Genomic DNA, 20,365 nt, shown 5'->3' on the forward strand with positions numbered 1-20,365 from the left:
CTAAAGTACCTGGAGGGTAATAGAGAAGTGAAAAGTAGAGTTAGAGGAAAAATAAAAATAAAATAAACATTTTAACAAGACAGCATTGATCTAAATACTTTGGAAGGTAGAAGAGAGGAGAGAAAGGAATAGAAGCAGAAGGGGGAGCCGTTGAACAGTAGAATTCTGGAGAAATTTAAATGATAGAAATAGAACAAAACAAAGACAAAAGGCAAAACAATAGATAAGATTAAAGATAAATCATAAGCTGGAAAGAAAAATAAAATAAAACTTTGTCTTCAATCCACGGTTTCAGCGTCAGTGATGAAGTGGAGCAAGTAAGTTTAGGAGGAGCGATTGACGTTTCCAGAAAGGATTACTGTACTAGGCAGATCTAAGCAATTTACAATCTAAGAAAAAAAGAGTTCAACAAAGTAAGATATGAACACCAATGTGTAGATATGAAAGTAGAATATCAGGACTGATCTGCCTAGTACAGTAATTGCGATATAGCAAATATGAAATACTGAATGACTTCGTTCAGTATACAGAGTGGAGTAGAATATCACTCGACCTTAGCATGTTGGAAAGATCTACGTAAGGATGAGCTAAAGACACTTTTTACTGCAACTTAGTAAAAGGACTCCTATGTTTGTTAGATTATTAATTTGTCATTTTTAAATGTAAATGTAACATATAAAGATCTGGGGGCCATTGGAAAAATATTGTAATGAGTAGACATCATTTTCCTTGGATACTATATATACACACTGGGAGGAGGGGGGTGGTTTTAGAAGTATACAATCATTAAGTATTCATAATATGTTTATGATAAGTTTTGTTTGAAATATTTAAGGAAGGGTGGGAAGGAAGGGATATATGTTTTTCTGATGATATTAGAAAGAATTTCAAGTGTTATATAGAAGTTAAAAATGATGTATTTCTGTACACTTGTTGTGTGATTTAAAATTTCGACAAAAAGTCTTCTTCAGGGGGACCTGGGGGTCCTATAAAGGTGAATACATGGGAAACAATTGTGTGGTGAGCCGGAAGTGAGACACTGAAGAAGACTTTTTGTCGAAACGCGCACCGTGTTGGGTCCTGTATCCCTAGCGGACTAGGTCCTTTAAGGCTTTTATGTGGATGAAATTATTTTATGTGGATGATTTCAGTGTACCTTTGGAACTTTGACACTTTCAAATAAAGTCCATTTAGGAACATCGTCACTCCACAGAGTTTTTTTTGGTTTTCGCCAAAGGTTAGCAGTCACTCACAAAGTACAAAAATAACACGGCTTGCAATCAGCCTTGCAGGTAGCATTATTTTTTCATTCTGCTCATGAGCTGCTTTTAAGAGGGGCTGGCAATAGTATTCCCCCTAACAAACAAGAAAATACTTTCACTGGTGACAGGGCATGGGTACATTACTGCGACCCAGAGAGCAAAAGACAAAATATGATTAAGCAAAGGAAACGGTGCTCACCTGGCTTTGGGAGCAGCTGAAAAACTTAGCAAGAATGCAGAAGCTAGTTGAACAATACAACAAATGTGTCGTCTTGCATGGGGACTACATGTAATAGTGATATGTTCAATTGCTCATAGTTACTTCTATTAAAGCCATTAAATGCATTTTGCCTTTACTTTATGATTTACCCTTCTATATGCTGGAATTCTAGTAATTTATGTGCATTCTTGGCACCCTCCATTTCTCTTCTCTATCCTTTTCTGGTATAACACAACAAGCCTAGAATGGATTGTTACAAGGAATTAGATGCTTGTGAATTCCTGAGCCTAAACAGTAGGTCAAATGTGAAGCATAATTACAAAGAAAGCATTAGGCACTTTTGAAATCACTGACTGGAGCTAAGGGCTCCTTTTACAAAGGTGCGCTAGCGTTTTTAACGCACGCACCGGATTAGCGCGCAAATATCTACCACCTGCTCAAAAGGAGGCGGTAGTGGCTAGCGTGCGCTATTCCACGTGTTAAGGCCCTAGCGCGGCTTTGTAAAAGGAGCCCTAAGTTGTACTTAAAATCACTCTTGGCTAATTCTATTTCTATTGGTTTCCTTAAAATGCATCACTACCTCACTAGAGGGAGCTGCAGTCCTTAATTTAAAATATGGCTTTCAACACTACCAGGACAGGCAACACGTTAAAAGTGTATTCTCTTCTCCCATGTGCATACAAAATTAAAATCTTCTTTCAAATGAAGTTGTTTTTGGGATGTGAGGCTTTGATATTTTGGGATTAATTCTGTAACAGAGCACCTATGTTGTATCTATTCTACAAAAGAAAGTAGGTATCAACTGAGTATAAATGCACATGTACAGTTAGGCAAGAGCACTTACATTAGCGAATAACCTATAAGTTGTGGAGGAACTCTACAAATGGTGCCCCAAAATTGGCAAAAAAAACCCCAAACAAAAAACGTGCTAACGCCTGGTCCCTCTAACCCAGGGGTCTCAAAGTCCCTCCTTGAGGGCCGCAATCCAGTCGGATTTTCAGGATTTCCCCAATGAATATGCATTGAAAGCAGTGCATGCACATAGATCTCATGCATATTCATTGGGGAAATGCTGAAAACCTGACTGAATTGCGGCCCTCAAGGAGGGACTTTGAGACCCCTGCTCTAACCGGTTTTTGTTGAGAACCCATATCATTCAGTATGCATTTCTGAATGTTGACTATATGCTCACATAGAGGGGCATTTTCAAAATCTAAGTCTGATTTGGGCGTTTGGTGCTAGACATCCAAAGTCGGCAGTAAGAAAATGCCTATTTTCAAAAGGCAAACCACCATATGTCAAGAAATATATATTTTTCAAAAATCCTCTATCTGGACATCCAAGCCATTGGGACGCCCAGACCGTCAGGACGTCTATCTTTATGCCACATTTTCGAACAAAATTTTGTCCAAGTCCCAAACACCCAGAACAAGACTACGTGCTAATCACGTGACAGTGCCTGTTAAGAGAATCGTGCCTCAAAAATCTAAATAGTCGAGGACTTGTCATCAGCTAATCTTGGCAGGGAAATCTTTGAGTAGCTGAGCCGGCAGGACACCCCAAAGCCGTGATTTTGGGGAGTCCTGCCAGCTTAGCTGATCAGGGATTCCCCTGCCGTGATCAGTTGATGGCAAGCTGTGCACTATTTTCGGGATCCCCCTGGCAAAGAGGCACTGGAAATGTAGGCCAGGGTTTTCCGAGCCTACATTTCTGGTGCCTATCTTTGCGTAAATCATAGCTACATAGGTGCTTTAGGCCAGTGGTTCCCAACCCTGTCCTGGAGGATCACCAAGCCAGTCGGGTTTTCAGGATAGCCCTAATGAATATGCATGAACACGATTTGCATGCTTGGCACTTCCATTATGTGCAGATCTCTCTCGTGCATATTCATTAGGGCTATCCTGAAAACCTGATTGGCCTGGTGGTCTCCAGGAGAGGGTTGGGAACCACTGCTTTAGGCCACCTAATGCCACTTCCGGCATTGGTCATGCTTACTTTGGCATTCGGCAGTCTAAAGCACGATTCCAGTGCTTTTCATTTAGATAGCAGTAGGTGCTTTATTTTTACCATTTTAAACGGTGTTTCTCAATTAACTTAGGTGCCAGTAAGGTGCCTATTGGCCCCTAAGTTTTAGCGCCATTTATAGAATATCCTCTTGAGTGCAGCTCTCTAGAATTGGCCTTTACAGAATTACAAGTAGCACCGATTTTCACTCCTAATTTTAGGTGCCAGATTTACACCTACTGAAACTGGTATATATGCTGACACCCAAGTTAGGTGTACTGAGGCAGTATTCTGTATCTAAGCATATAACTTTTCGGAATGCCCCTCCCATGACCAAATCACCGTCTGGGATATGCACTATGGGAGTTAGGAACCCTGCCTTATAGAATAGTGTGCAGACAGACAGAAACATAGAAGATGACGGCAGTAAAGGGCTACAGCCCATCAAGTCTGCCCACTCTGCTTACCTACCCCCTGTCTATGCCCTAATGACCCAATTTCCTTATCTTGACCCTCGTAGGGATCCCACATGGGTATCCCATTTATTCTTAAAGTCTGGCACGCTGTCTGCCTCGATCACCTGCACTGGAAGCTTGTTCCAATGATCAACCACTCTCTCTGTGAAGAAATACTTTCTGGTGTCACCATGAAGTTTTCCGCCCCTGAGTTTGAGCGGGTGCCCTCTTGTGGCCGAGGGTCCCTTGAGAAAGAAAATATCATCTTCCACTTCGACACGTCCGGTGAGGTACTTAAATGTTTCGATCATGTCTCCCCTCTCCTAGATGCGGGTGTAAATTCTAGTCAGTGCCAATTATCAATAAACTGGTTGTTGGCATCCAATGGTTAAGAGCTCGTTAACCAATTAATTTGCAAGCACATCTCAGCAGCATGCTCAAATTTGAATGGGATATATAGAATCCAAAGAGGGGGTGTTTATGCACCCCATCCAGCCTCAGCTTGTGTGTATTCCCATCGGTCAAATTATGAACGGTGAAAGATGTGAACTTATTTACAGGATATGAGTGCTTAGGCCAGGGGTGTCAAAGTCCCTCCTCGAGGGCCGCAATCCAGCTGGGTTTTCAGGATATTCCTAATGAATATGCATGAGATCTATTAGCATACAATAAAGCAGTGCATGCAAATATATCTCATGCATATTCATTGGGGGAATCCTAAAAACCCGACTGGATTGTGGCCCTCAAGGAGGGCCTTTGACACCTGTAGCTAAGGCAGAATTTTAGCATTTACGTATATAGGTGTACACATATGCGCCTAATCACTTCATATTAATTACCCTTCCTATCTAGATCCTAGGAAATGGCTAAGGAAATGTGATATGAGAAATACTTACTTTTGCTATGTTGATTCCAGCTGGAACCTTGTAGGGAACATATTTTCTATAGATATGACCCACTCTAGAGCAAGGAATGTCCTCCATCTTTCCTCCACACATCCATACCTAAAAGATGAGGAAAAACATTTTCTAGCTTGTTAGAATTTACAACTATGTGAATTTAAAACATGTAAAGATTACAAATGGATACCATAGTTCTAGAAGGTCATTTTATTCTTCTTTGCAGCAGGTGTAAATTTGTGCAACACCATTTGTGCATTACTCCGAATCATTATAGGAGTTTAGTTTATAAATGTCCATATGTGCCTTTATAAAACAGGCATAAATAAGCCCCATTGTACAATTAGCCTCCATATAGTTTACTTTAGCAGTAGGAATGTGCAGTTGCAGTTCAAATTTGGTTCATTACTGCATTCCAACTTGATTTAATGCAGGGGTGTCCAACCTGCGGCCTGAGGGCCGCATGTGGCCCCGTGAAGTATTTTGTGCAGTCCCGGGTGATGCAGTGTTTTCCTCTGCTGCCCCCTGGTGTTTACAGTCTTGCCGGCTCCCTCTTCTGTCTTGCTGCAACGTTTGCGCGGCCCCAGAAACATTTTTCCGGCCAATGCGGCCCAGGGAAGTCAAAAGGTTGGACACCCCTGATGTATATTATCAAACAAACTAACATGCTTTAAGTCAACCAGAGCACATTAGAAACTTGTAATACGTTAAAAAGGTCTATAAAAATGAGTATGTGAAATGAACGAATAAAGGTCAGAAAATTGAGCACAAAGCCAAAGTATATCAAACACAAACTAAAACTGTTTGCCCTTTGTGCACCTCTACTTACCAGCTCAAAAATGGGTGGCCAAAGAAGCATTCATGGGGCTTCAAAGAACATCTCTGGCTAATCCTGGGTGCACAAATAGCAGCCCTGAAGCTACCTGTCCAAATTTTAGGAGGCTAAAGATTTAAACCTAATTTTAACCATAGTATAGTTCGTACTTTATGGCCAATGAAGAGTTTAAAATAGCTGACTTAAATGAAGTCCACTGGTACAAATGTACCTGTGTGCATACTAAGGGAAGTTTTCAGTCCAGGGAATTTACTTGGTTAACTGCTTACATTACCTGGGCAAATTCCTTTGAAAACTGTATTGATACTGCTAATACTGTCGATATCCTTTCAGAAGCACCAAAGAAAGCTAACAAACTATAAATTTATACCTCAGGCACACTGCTTGTAAATCTCACTTTTGGCATCCGCTTAGAAGCACCCCACAGTGGGTAGTATATTAAGCCCTGATTAAACCATTTTGAGACTAGAATTGCTAACAGCATGAAAGGATTACAGAAAACATTTCTTTTGGAATTAAGAGCTATGTTTAATGGAGTTCTCTATTCAATGCAACACAAAGACAATAAGGTTAAAAAAAGCCTCTTAAAATCCTAGGAAACCATAGCAAGTATAACATGCTTGAGGTCACAAGTTGTCCAATCACAGGGCAAAAATGTGACAACCACATACCCTTACCATGGTTTTTCTTTTCTTGGTACCAGGTCAAAATAGTCCTGACAAAATAGCTGCGTCCTCCTGAGGTACTTGCTCAGGGTCAGCTTTACTTGAAAAAATCACTTCATAAAGATATAGTCATGAACCTTTATACATAATCTTGTACAAAGAACTCTGCTCAGAGAGTTCTTTGTACAAGATTATGTATAAAGGTTCATGACTATATCTTTATGAAGTGATCTTTTCAAGTAGTGACTTTTTTCTTTTTCAAACAGTTTTCTTTAGTCACTCTACTGCATTCATTTAGTGGATGAGTCTGTTACCCCTTCAGTGTATTTTTTGACAGGGTCAGCTTTAGGCAGGGGCAACAGAAGCGCTCCTCCCGGGCCAAAACATTTCTCTTATCTTCTCCCCACCTCAAATCCTCCAGACTTGAGGAGGGAAGAGACGGAGCTGGATTGGGGGTGGAAGAGAAGAGGAGAGATGCTAGACTCACAGTGGAGAGAGGGAGTTATGCCAGACCCTGGGGTGTGGAGGAAGGGAGGAGAGAGAGGAGAGGGACAGGGCACAGATAAGAGATGCTGGGCATGGAGCAAGAACAGAGAAAGATGGAAATTCTGGAAAAGGGGTGGATAGGAAACTAAGATGGCAGATGCTGGACAGGGATGCAGATAGATGGATGACAGACAGAGAGAGAGAAGAAATGTCAAAGGACGATTGTGTTACAGGGGCTATTTTGTCAAGAACTATTTTCTTACAGGGATCATTTTGTCAAGGACTATTTTGTTATAAGGCTATTTTCTAATCTAATCTAATCTAAACCTTAAGTTTATATACCGCATCATCTCCACGAATATGGAGCTCAACACGGTTTACAAGAACTTAAATAATAGGTAGAGAAGGGTAAAGGTTTACATGAAACTTATGTGTAGAAGGGGGGAGAAAAAGGGGGGAGGATAGAGTTACAATTTGGTAAAAAGCCAAGTTTTCAGTTGTTTGCGGAAAAATTGGAGGGAACCCAGGTTCCGCAACGGGATGGTGAGGTCGTTCCAAAGTCCTGTGATTTTGAAAAGAAGGGATTTTCCCAGTTTGCCTGCATAGTGAATGCCGCGTAGAGAGGGGAAGGCTAGTTTATACATTTGGGCGGTTCTGGAAGAGTCGGGACTGGAGGAGTTGAAAGATAGAGGGATAAGGGGAGGAAGGATGCCGTGAATGATCTTAAAAGGAACATTTGAAATGGATTCTGGAGATCATTGGGAGCCAGTGTAGTTTGGCAAGGAGTGGGGAGGCATGGTCAGATTTGCGTTTTGAAAAGATCAATTTGGCTGCAGTATTCTGGATTAGTTGGAGTCTATGAAGACTTTTTTTTGATAGATTTAAGTAGATGGCATTGCAGTAATCTAGTTTGGATAGGATGATGGATGATGGGCTATTATGTTGAGGCATTCTTTTTCTTAGAGCAGTACAGTATTTTAAGATAGCAAGTTCATAAATATATTTAAATGTTTGAAGAGTGTGACCAGGGCAGGATTAATTCGTCGAGGGCCCCTAGGCACACAAGTACACTGGGCCCCCTGCCCCGCCCCAACCCACCATGCGCCTAGGCAGAAACAGGAAGCTGCGTCAGAGGGAAGCTTTGGGCAAGCAGCACCGCTTACACAATTAGTTTCCGTTGCCTTTCTTATCTGTGTTGCTTGCTTGTCTTACTTTCTGTCAAAGGGGGGGGGGGGGGCTGCGTTGCTGATCGGGGTGGGGGCCTGCATTGCCGATCGGGGGGGGGGGGCCTGCGTTGCCGATCGATGCTGGAGGGGTGCATTGCCATTTGGAAAAACCAATGTTGATGCCCTCCTTCATCGGGCCCCCCTGACTATTTCGGGCCCTAGGCATATGCCTACTTGGCCTATTGGTTAATCCTGCCCTGAGTGTGACATTATTTAATTACCAGTAAATGCAATTTTTATTTCACGGATAGTGTAGACCCGGAGCAGCATCCTGAATGTACCAGTGTGGAACGTGTATGATGATGTTGAGAATAATAAATTAGTGACACTCATTTCCCTAACACTAGCACTTGGATTTGCTTTGCTGAGCTTCTGCTTCTAAACCTCAAGCTTTTATAGCAACAAAACATCCCAGAGTACTGGCAGAATATACTGTTGTTAAAATAAGACTATAAATGTTTACCAGTGTTCACTCTAAGCTATGCACGAACATACAGGTCAGAAAAGGGAGAGCTCATGCCTAGGAACCGTGGGCACAAAATTTTTGTCAGTTTTCTTTATTGTGAACATAGGCTAATCAAAGCTGAAAATGCACGCACAAAGAGGGGCATTTTATAAGAGGCGTCCAAAAATAGGCACTTAATTTAGGGCTCCTTTTACGAAGGCACGTTAGCGGTTTAATGCGCGTAATAGCGCACGCTAAACTGCTGGCCGCGCTAGCCGCTACCGCCTCCTCTTGAGCAGGCGGTAGTTTTCCGGCTAGCGCGGGGGGTTAGCGCGTGATTAAAGGTCACGCGCGATAAAGCCGCTAACACGGCTTCGTAAAAGGAGCCCTTAGTAAAGTGGCTCAATTATAAGCTTTAAGAAGCTCATAATTGTAAAAAAAAAAAAAAAATTGTGTTATAGGTACCTATTGCATGGCACCTATTAATTCCAAAGTAAGCATTTTTAGGAGAAGATTAGGTGCTTCTAGGCACTATTCTCTAAAGCAGTGTTCTTCAACCACCGGTCCACAGAAATTTCCTGCCGGTCCACAGAGCCAGCATGTGCATCAGGCCCAAAACAGTGTTTTTCAACCGCCGGTCCATGGTGCGATCGATGCGGCGTTATCTTCAAGCCAGCTCCCTCTTCCTAACTGATTCGGTCCACAAAGCCATGGGCAGTGGCTCCTACGGGCATCCTGCGCCTGAACCGGAAGCCTTCTCTCTGACGTTGCAATGTCAGAGGGAAGGCTTCCAGATGAGGCACGGGACGTGCAAGGTGCAATTAGTACTATTATGAGGGCGGGGTCTGGGGTGGACATTGGGTAGAGATGGGCGGGATCTGGCCCACAACTTAGCCCAGTGTTCTTCCACCACTGGTCCACGGACCGATGCCAGTCCACAGAATAATTATTTTATTTCTGCTGGTCCATAGGTGTAAAAAGGTTAAAAAACACTGCTCTAAAGGACTTAGCACCTATAATGTAGGCCTTTCAAACCTATCTTTTTAGATGCCATTTACAGAATTTCTCCCCAAAATGTTTTCCATGTGCACATGGACCAAAAATATTAGAGAGAACGTTGTTTACTATGTGTCAGAATTCCAGCACATTCCTCTTTGGCTCTCTAGAAATTTAGTATAAGAATCTGTGTGGTATGAGTTGTTTTATTAGCATGGCGGTATTTTACTGATCAATTATTAAAATAGCTCATCATGGTCTTCTCCGAGCTTCCTGGTAGACTCTGACTCTGCCATGCAAATGTATTACAACAAGGTCATAAATATTAAAGTGGTAGTAAAATGGGCTCATTAATATTTAAAGAAGCACTCCAGGCAATTCTCCATCATTGCTGGGTGATTCCCCAAGCGCGGCGCCGGCTTTTGATGACCAAAAATTACCAATGGTCGGGGGGTGCTGGCACTGTGTAAAGCAGGTTTCAGACATGTGTTTCTGGCTTTGGTTCATCATAAAATTAAAAAAAAAATATTCACCATTCACATAAATTTTAGCAGTTTTGGGGGGGAAAAAAAGATCTCAAAAGCACACTTCTTGAGCACGTGTATGAAAGGAGTGTCCTAGGTGCACTTGTTGAAAGCCAACGCTTGCACTTCTCCTCCCTTCATCTTCATTCAACAGCGCTGGCACGCCTATGACTGACACGACAACGTAGCATATATTGTGCTTCAATAAGGCACAAATGTTCTAGTTGACTTGACACACACAAGCTTTAACTCTGCCCACGGGCAAACATATTCATAGATGTGCCTATGGCATAGCTTTCCCGGCACATGTATACCTCTTACCATCATCTATTCTGCACATGTGCCGATTGCTATCACCAGTGACTCATCTCATGTAAATTTGTCATCCCTCCGCAAACCTCATTTGCATGCGTAATTTTTTCAAGAATGACTTGTCTTTTTGAAATCCTTACACTTACCACCAAATTCTGTACACAATGCTATAAGCTGTGCACACAACTTAATTTTTTAACAAGTCTAATCAACTCTGATAATTGGCAATTGACGCTAATTGGCACGAGTTAAAAGTTACACACACAACATACTAGGACCGGTGCTATTTAACGTATTTGTAAATGATCTGGAAATTGGAATGACGAGTGAGGTGATTAAATTTGCAGATGACACTAAACTGTTCAAACAACTTACTCTGTGAAACTTCCGTTATTACACAAAAAAAAGGTAGGTGACAAAAGGAGAGAAAGACACAGAAAAAAAAAAAAATCCACATACAGCAGCCAAAGAGACAAACACCACAACAAACACAGACAGAGAGACCAAAAGTAAGAAATACAGACAGCAGCCAAAGAGATAGACAGACAGAAGGTGACAGTCAAAAAACCACACAGAAGAACAGGAGTTTAAAGAGACAGATTTAAAGAAAAAAAACAACTTAGAGCGGCCCATCGGATTTTTCCGTCAATATTAGAGAATCTTCCCCCAAGTTCAGCCATTCCAAGCACCAGTTTAGTGGGTATCACAGTTCATGGCAACAAACTGAGCAGTCTCCAGCAGTAGCACATAGGGCTCCTTTTACGAAGGTGTGCTAGCGTTTTTAGCGCGTTACAATGCTGTGCGCGCTAACCCTGCGCTACATGGAAAATACTAACGCCAGCTCTATGGAGGCCTTAGCTTCTAGCGTGCACGCTAAAACCACTAGTGCACCTTTGTAAAAGGAGCCCATAATGCAATAAAGATGAGCAGTTTGCTGTATTACAGCCTTAAGGTACTCATATTTGCTAGGCGCTCACTAGTACCATGACTTAGAAGCTTATTACCGGTAAAAGGGCCCACTCCCTGGCGCTACAAGCTTAGGCCTGAATTCTGTAAATGGCGCCATTATCTGTGGCCACCTTAAAAATGGCAGCCGACCATGTGTCAATCATGCAACAGCGCCGTTTACAGAATTGTGGCTATGTGAAAGGTAGGCGACAGAAATGTGGGAAAGAGTTTTTCAAGGCCTACATTTCTGGCGCTTCCTTTTTCACAAGAATCGCATCCATGGAGGTGCCTTGCGACGCCTAATGCCTCCCCCACTCACTGTGGTCTCCTTTACACGGTTCTACCATGTCCAGAATCTTCCCTCTCTGCAGGGGGAAAAGCAGCCCAATTTCTGGCACACAGAGGCAGACTCAAAGTAAAAGTTGAGCGCTGGAAGTGAACTACTCTTAAATGCTGCTCATTGCTGGGACACGGGGAAAGAAAGAGCTCAGCTTAAATTACAGAAAAAAAAGCTAGAGTTTGTGCCATATTTTTCCAAGCCTGGCCCATCTCCATGTCCTTACCAGTGGTACGCTTCCTAGCTGCTCCTTTAGTGTCCCTAACTCAGGCTGGTGTTCAGCACCCAATGCCCCATACAATTATGCCACTGAAGTGGTATTAACAGAACATAGCGTACCTTAAAGGATATTTCGTACTGTTCTCCACCCCAGATTTCCAGACCTACATCATATCCTCCTAGCTTCCAGAACCACTTTCTGTCAATTGCAAACAATCCACCAGCCATCACCGGAGACCTATGTGAAAACAGAAAACATGAAAGAAAAGGAAATACAGAAATCTCCAAACAAACTCTCTTTAAGTAAAGGATAAGATGGTAGACAAAATATTTTCCTTTTTCTCAGACACCCTTACAGATTTGGGACTGGATAAACTAGACCTACATTTAGACCCTGATTTACTGAACATCATAACATGCATCAACTATTAAGATGAAGCTCATAAAACAGTTTGCATTACCAGTGCACATTAAATGCTGTAGAGCAGGGGTGTCCAACCTGCAGCCCGAGGGCCGCATGTGGCCCAGTGAAGTATTTTATGCGGCCCCGGTTGAGGGCGATGCAGTGTTTTCCTCTGCTGCCCCCAGGTGTTTACCGTCTTGCCGGCTCCCTCCTCTGTCTTGCTGCAGCGTTTGCGCGGCCCCAAACATTTTTTTCGGCCAATGCGGCCCAGGCAAGCCAAAAGGTTGGACACCCCTGCTGTAGAGTTTCATCTTATGGGATGCAGAAGGGTAGAAGAACATCCTGCATAATTCTCCCTGAGGTTTAGTAACTATCATGAGTTAATTCGCATTAATTGCAAAAGTGTAAAACTTCAAGGCTGTTTAGTAAACAAGGACTTTCAACTGCTCTCTGCCAGATAAGCAGCATTGAAAGTAGCTCCTGAGTAGAGAATGACACGGTGACAAAATTCATCACCGTCCCCGTCCACGCGGATAACTGCGGGAAACCATCTTCATGTCATTCTTTAAGGAAAGAGGAAAGAACCAGAGTATAATTGGGCACAACCGCTGACCCGCAAGCTTTGCTTTGAAGAATGCTGGTGTAGAAGGACCGAGGTTGAAACAGACACTACAGAATGACAGTCTCTGGTATCCAGAGCAGATATTGTGATGTCATAATGCCTCATTCCACCAGTGCCTAAGAGCCAATCACATCAGTGATGTCACAATGGCTTCATTATCCTTGGCTCCCATAAGAATCAGAGTATGAATGGCCACAACCACTGACCCGCAAGCTTTGCTTTGAAGAATGCTGGTGTAGAAGGACTGAGGTTGAAATAGACACTAGAAAATGACATGGGATTATTTCCCGCGGTTATCCGTGGGGACGGGAACGGTGATGAATTTTGTCACCGTGTCATTCTCTACTCCTGAGTGAGGTTTTTGTTATAGTCATTGCATTAAATGTCTTGCAAATAGAGAAAACAAGAGATGTAGTTTTCTAAGAACAGCAGCTGGGAGAAGAGGGTACAGCATAATAACAAAGATTTACTACTGCTCTGCTCTAACAATATTCTAGCTGTGGAAGTCTATAAGGTTTGTAGTTATTACTACAAATTCAATGAAACATTGTTTGCCATTTGATTTTGGTTTTGATTTAACTATGCTGTATTGAAATTACTTACTCGAAAGGATCACTGGGGTCAGATTTCTGTAACTCCAAAGGGATTGGGATCCGCTTGTAGAACATTTCCCAGTCAAATGCTCCTCGCATGGCGTCTCCAACCTGTGTCTCATAGCCAAAGTTATCATAGTCAATGACATCGATCATTGGACATACTATGGTCTTGTAATTCTGAGCAATGCGATCTAAGGAGAGATGTTTAAAGTAGGAGGCAGTGATGTAGGGGAATAGCAAATTTAATGAACATAAAGAACTTGTTTTACTATAACAGGATGCCATATTGTATGAGGCAGAAAGGAAGGAGAATCAAGAATATAAGGAAATACTTATTCACCAGGGATCTCAAAGTCCCTCCTTGAGGGCCGCAATCCAGTCGGGTTTTCAGGATTTCCCCAATGAATATGCATTGAAAGCAGTGAATGCACATAGATCTCATACATATTCATTGGGAAAATCCTGAAAACCCGACTGGATTGCGGCCCCTGTCCTACAGCAATAGTCAAGGGTTTAGGTCAGACATGGACAACTCCGGTCCTCGAGGGCCGGAATCCAGTCGGGTTTTCAGGATTTCCCCAATGAATATGCATGAGATCTATTTGCATCCACTGCTTTCAATGCATATTCATTGGGGAAATCTTGAAAACCCGACTGGATTGCGGCCCTCTAGGAGGAACTTTGAGACCCCTGATCTAGTGTATATTTATTGCAGATATCCTGAAATCCTGGCCTGCATGTGGCTCTCGAGGACCGGAATTGCCTACCCCTGTTCTAGTGCAATAAGTGTGTCATTCTGGTGCAGGGATCTCAAAGTCCTTCCTTGAGGGCCGCAATCCAGTTGGGTTTTCAGGATTTCCCCAATGAATATGCATTGAAAGCCGTGCATGCATATAGATCTCATGCATATTCATGGGGAAATCCTGAAAACCCGACTGAATTGCGGCCCTCAAGGAGGGACTTTGAGACCCCTGTTATTCACAGAAAAGCTCTGTGCAGTGAGGGGAAGAAATACATGCAATAGTCTCCCACTAGAAGTAGAGGCAAAAGCAATTATTTAAATTTAACAGAGTATGGAATAGTCACAGGGGATCCTTAATTTGGGGGATTAGAAAAATCGGCAGATTAGATGCATGTTGTGGATGGACAATGCAGGTGTTTATCTGCCCTCATTTACCATGTTAATATTTAATTAACTATAACACTATTTTTTTTTAAGTTCTCTAACCTTTATTAAAACCTTAACAACAAAATAAAACCAGAAAACGAAGAGGTAGGTATACAAAATCATAATAGCTTAATATCATGAAAAAAGTAGCATCAAGTACAGAAACCAGACATCCCTAAACTGCTATAGTAAACCCTTACTTTGTACAGCTACTTACTCATAGTGAGACTATAAAACTCTTAAAGAACAGATATGGATAATTTCTGGGGATATATAATAGGAACTTCTACAAGTAAGCTTGTTAGTCAAGCTTATTTGGATTAAAGGAACCAAAATTTATTCTGGGTATTTAGTGGTATCCTAATAAAATAAGAAGCATAGTAGAAAAGGCCAAAGCTGCTGGAAGAATTTCTGAAGATGGAACATATCTATTAGATCTAGGTATTTCTACAGCTGTGGAAGAAATATTCTATAACAGGGGTGCCCAAAAGGGCAATGCGAATCGATCATGGAGGACTTGTGTTGCCTTTGCATTCTCCCTGCTTCCCTGACACCACAAAAGCCAGGCGCGTGCAGCCACTGCACAAGCACCAGGCCCACAAACCTTTCCCCCTTCCCTACCCCCCCCCCCCCGACGTCAATTCTGACATCGGAGAGGAAGTTATGGGCCAGCCAGTCAGAAGGAAGTGCAACTAAAGACTCATGAAATCACCAGGCAACAAAGGTAGAAAAAATTATTTCATTTTGGTAATCAAAATGTATCTGTATTGAGAATTTATATCTGCTGTCTATATTTTGCATTATGGCCCCCTTTTACTAAACCGCAATAGCGGTTTTTAGCGCAGGGAGCCTATGAGCGTCGGGAGCAGCACGGGGCATTCAGCGTAGCTCCCTGTGCTAAAAAACGCTATTGCGATTTAGTAAAAGGGGAGGGGATATATTTGTCTATTTTTGTATAGTTGTTACCAGTGGTCTCAAACTCAAACCCTTTGCAGGGCCACATTTTGGATTTGTTGGTACTTGGAGGGCCACAGAAAAAATAGTTAATGTCTTATTAAAGAAATGACAACTTTGCATGAGGTAAAACTCGTTATAGTTTATAAATCTTTCCTTAATTGCTTCTGATAATTTTAGCTATACACAACTGAAAGCAGTGTAACATGCAGAAAATGAAGTTTAGATAGTTTTTCACTGCTTTCAGCTGTGTATAGCTGAAATTATCAGAAGCTATTAAGGAAAGATTTATAAAGTACCTCATGCAAAATTGTGATATAGATTCTAATCTAAGGTATCAACTGCAAGAAACAAGATTTTGGGGTAGTCCTCTAGGCTTTTTTGTAGAGGGGAGGATCAATATCCGACTTGTGCCTGGAAAACCTGTGCTTCAAGTGTCCGGTGGTCACGTCCGCAACCGCCTTCAGCTCTCACCTCCTCTAACACTGGATACAACTGCCATCTTACATCAAGCAGTCACCACCAGGAGAGGTGCTGAATTTTACGAGAGTTCATGAGATTACGTACACACGCATAAGCTGCACTGCCTCCAATGGTTACCTTATGTTCTGGAACGTTGCCCGCCTCACTGCTGTAACCTCACACAAGCCCTTTCCTGCGTCTGTACACAATTGTCCTCTCCACTCCACCTCACAATCGGGTACAGACGCAGGAAAGCGCTTATGTGAGGTTACAGCAGTGAGGTGGGCAACGCTCCAGAACAATGGTAACATACTGATGGCCTCAAAATAGTACCTGGTGGGCCACATGTGGCCCCCGGACTACGGGTTTGAGACCACTGGTTGTTACTGAGGTGCCATTGCATATTTTAAAGTCCTCTGCCTTGACCTCTATGAAAAAAAAATCCCGGAATATAAATGATAATTAACATTTTCTCTGCGTACAGTGTGCTTTGTGTTTTTAAAAATTTTATTGTTGGTAGATCATTTTGGCTTGGTCATTTTAAAAGTAGCTCGCAAGCCAAATCAGTTGACATTGCCACTTGTTTAGTCCTCTCTCCTTGAAGCCTGAGGAATAAATGGGGAGATTTCGACTCCTGCTAGCTGTGAATAGGTAGGGCAGAGAAAAGATAGAAAGAATAGTAGTGCAAAGGGAAGACAATATTCTGAATGTGCAAATTCATGCTTTTTTCATTTTTCGTTTTTTGGGAGGGAATTTCCTTTTGTTTGGGGATTTCTCCTTCCTCCCTTTTTTCCTGTCCTGTTTTTAGCAGTTAAGAGGGAGAGTATTAAAGATAGTTATCATTTTCTTTTTGATCTTGTTTTCCTCCACTTCACTCACATTCTGGCCTGAGCTTAGGTGAACCACAAGTACAAGAGAACCACAAGTACAAGGGGGCACTCAGAGAAATTGAAAGGGGAAAGGTTTAGAACAAACGCCAGGAAGTTCTTTTTCACTCAGAGGGTGGTGGATACATGGAACGCGCTACCGGAGGATGTGATAAGCAGGAGCACGCTACAGGGCTTCAAAGAGGGTCTGGACAGGTACCTGGAGGACAAAGGGATTGAGGGGTACAGATAGGAGTAGAGGTAGGTAATAGGGATAGGATTAGAGGCAGTTACAAAATTAGTCAGGGACACTGTTCAGGCAATTAGGCCTGATGGGCCGCCGCGAGAGCGGACCGCTGGGCAGGATGGACCTCTGGTCTGACTCAGCGGAGGCAACTTCTTATGTTCTTATGACCTAGTGGATAGCCCTAGACCTCTGCTGGCATTTGGAGACATTACCTTCCTTTCCCACTCATATCCAAGACATCCACTGGGATCAAGGAGGCCCCCCCCATACCACTGACTGGCACCCCTTTATCCAGCTATTGCTTCCAATGAAGCTTAAAAATTTGCTCACCCTTGTGAAAAAAAGATAAACCTGTCAGATAAATACTTCACCAAGTCTCCTTACCTAGCAAAGGCGGTAGCCAATTCACATTGACTTCACAGTGAGAATCTAAGAATGTGATGACATCTCCAATTGCTTCAGTGGCACCCAACACTCGAGTTCTAATCAGTCCCTCACGCTTCTTGGTTCTGACAATTTTCACCTTGGGAAAATGAACCATATAGTCTTCCAAACGCTTCTTCAGATGCTCTGAAGGAACAAAAATTTACATAGTTAAAAAGGCAATCTCAAATCTCTCTATGTCTTGTAAAATCTGATAATTTAGCGCTGTATTTAGGATAATTCTATTGGTATTCTCAGACGTATTGCACTGAAATAGTCACAACTTACTCATGATAATTAAGGTAGAAATATATATTCCAAAGCACTCCATTTGATTCATACACATGCTATTTGGGTTGACTTGAGTGGATGAATATTGCATAGTGAAACAATCGTTTGGGTTAATAATGTTTATATATTAAATTGTGGAACATAATAAAATGAATATGAATTAGAGGAGCAGCTGGCCTTTATGCCTTTTGGTACAAATAAATGCGAGCTGAGTAGAATGTGAGCTCATTAATGGCCAATTCTTTTGGAAATCCATGAAAAACAGCTCTAAAACCTCTGTACTTCAAAAATAATTAGAATATAAATGTGCATTTTAACACGAACACCATTCAAATAAAGTCTAATAGCTAGAACCCAGTATATTCTGGTTATAGTGAATAGGAAAAGAGGTTGAGAAAGAGGGAGACTGTCACTGAATACCATTTTCCTGGTAGCCAGTTAATTAAGGAATCAGAGCCATTTACTTATGAATTACAAGTTGAAAATATAACTTTACTGCAGTAAGACAGAGAACTATTGGGACCATTATCTCTTTAAAACGACCATTTAAAAAATATATGGAGCATGGCTCATGAAATTCTTTCTAACCCCTATGCATGTGTATCTGTCCCTCTCACCTAAGAAAGAGAAGGGGCAGTTTGCATGGAGTGATTCTCTAAACCTTCCATTGGTTGAGAACAAATACAATGAAACCAAATTTGATAACATACTTAAAGGCATAGACTCCCCATCTTCCAAGTCTCTTTCAGACTGGTCCTCTGCATCTTGAACAGTACCCAGCCATGAATCACACCAAGATAGGTGGATGAAATATAGACCCAGGTAACCCAGGCCTACATTTTAGCTGCCTATCTTTGCCTAGACCACAGCAGCCAATCGCGGCAGGAGAATTCCCCCTTCCCCCAGCAGAGTGCCAGGGATTCTCCAAAGCCACGAGTTTTGGGCGCCAGTTACAGAATTGCAGCATTAGGGAGTCCCTGCCGCTCAGCAGATTTTGGAGAGGGAAATTCCCCTGCTGCGATCAGCTGTGGCAGGGAACCCCCATACCCAATCTCAAGTCAGCTGGCAGGAGAGATGCCCACTCCCTCATGCCGGCGCCCCCAACCCTGCTAACATCCACGGTAGGAGCGATGCCCAATCCCTCTTGCCGGCAGCCCCCCCCCCAAACATCCCCAGCAGGAGGGATGCCTAATCTCTCCTGCTGGCGGCCCCCACAAGAGGGAAACCCAGTCCCTCCTGCCGGCACCCTCTACTAACACACTCACCCCCCCAAAACCTTCTCCATGCCTTTTAATGGAAGGCCAGCCAGAGGGATGCTCCGAGAGGCCATAGGGATCTGGCCAATCGGAGTTTTAGGCCACTCCCAGTACATCCCGGAATGCACTGGGAAAGAGGTCTAAGACTCCAGTTGGCCCAGGTGCCTAAAGTCCCTCCTATGGTTCCTCCCCAGTGCATCCTAGTTACAGAATCACAGCTTTGAGGAATCCCTGCCGCTCAGCTGATGGGGGAGGGGGAATGCCCCTGCCACGATCAGCTGCTGCTGTCTATGGCAAAGATAAGTGGCTGAAATGTAGCCCTGGGTTTTCTGGGCCTACATTTCAGCCGCCTATCTTGGAGCGATTCTGTAACCGGTGCCCTGGACTTATTGACAGGCGATCAGCGACCGCTTTTAAGGCGGCCACCGACTTGCGAACCGGTTGCAGAATCCGGCCCTAAGAGTCACCCTTGTAGTATATAGCAAATCAAATAAATGAAATGAAGATAAAAAGAAGCAATTCTCTATCAGCTATATTTCAATGTATCAACATTTCTATGCTGCAGGTGCTAGAACTACCTTTCCTATTTTTGGAGAACTATTTCTTTAGAACCCTAAGTCTGATTTTGCCCATGTATGAACTTAATGTGTTTACCCCTTGCTAAATTGGGTTCCATTCCATTAGTTTTTCCAAGAGTTAATTTGCCTCCAGACAGATGGGCAGACATTTTCAACTCTTTATGTACAATTTCCTAAAAACTCAGTCGAGTTGGGAAGATGCAAATATTTCTCATAGCAAAGAGAACAGCTGGCAGCTTAGTTTCTAATGATCTCATCAAAGTGGGGCTACTAGTTTGCACATTAGGTCTGAAAAAGCTGAATGGTGTTAAAAATACAGGCTAAAAAGGGAAAGGAGAAAAAAAAGGTAATGGCATGTAATGCACGAATACAGGCTGTCTGGGGTGGTTCTTGGAGAGACCCCCCTAGGAAAAAGACTTGGGAGTACTGGTCGACAAGACGATGAAGCCATCTGCGCGGCAGCAGTGAAAAGGGCAAACAGAATGCTGGGAATGGTTAAGAAGGGGATCACGAACAGATCGGAGAGGGTTGTCATGCTGCTGTAGGTGCACCCTCACCTGGAGTACTGCGTCTAGCACTGGTCGCCGTACATGAAGAAGGACACGGTACTACTCGAAAGGGTCCAGAGAAGAGCGACTAAAATGGTTAAGGGACTGGAGGAGTTGT

The 20,365-nt window shown here is 42.8% G+C and overlaps 1 protein-coding gene across 4 annotated transcripts in view; it reads right to left on the reverse strand.

The window, feature by feature from the left end:
• Positions 1–20,365, reverse strand: part of GALNT10 (polypeptide N-acetylgalactosaminyltransferase 10) — a 129,244-nt gene that overhangs the window by 19,644 nt on the left and 89,235 nt on the right. For all 4 annotated transcript variants that reach the window (XM_033927749.1, XM_033927748.1, XM_033927750.1 and 1 more), the window contains 4 exons: positions 17,536–17,721; positions 13,462–13,645; positions 11,954–12,071; positions 4,838–4,945 (listed from right to left, as the gene is read on the reverse strand). In XM_033927749.1, coding sequence (XP_033783640.1) covers positions 4,838–4,945; positions 11,954–12,071; positions 13,462–13,645; positions 17,536–17,721 — 596 coding nt within the window. The remainder of the gene's footprint in view (positions 1–4,837; positions 4,946–11,953; positions 12,072–13,461; positions 13,646–17,535; positions 17,722–20,365) is intronic.

Source organism: Geotrypetes seraphini, chromosome 18 (genome assembly GCF_902459505.1).
Source record: "Geotrypetes seraphini chromosome 18, aGeoSer1.1, whole genome shotgun sequence".
Taxonomy (NCBI): Eukaryota; Metazoa; Chordata; class Amphibia; order Gymnophiona; family Dermophiidae; genus Geotrypetes; species Geotrypetes seraphini.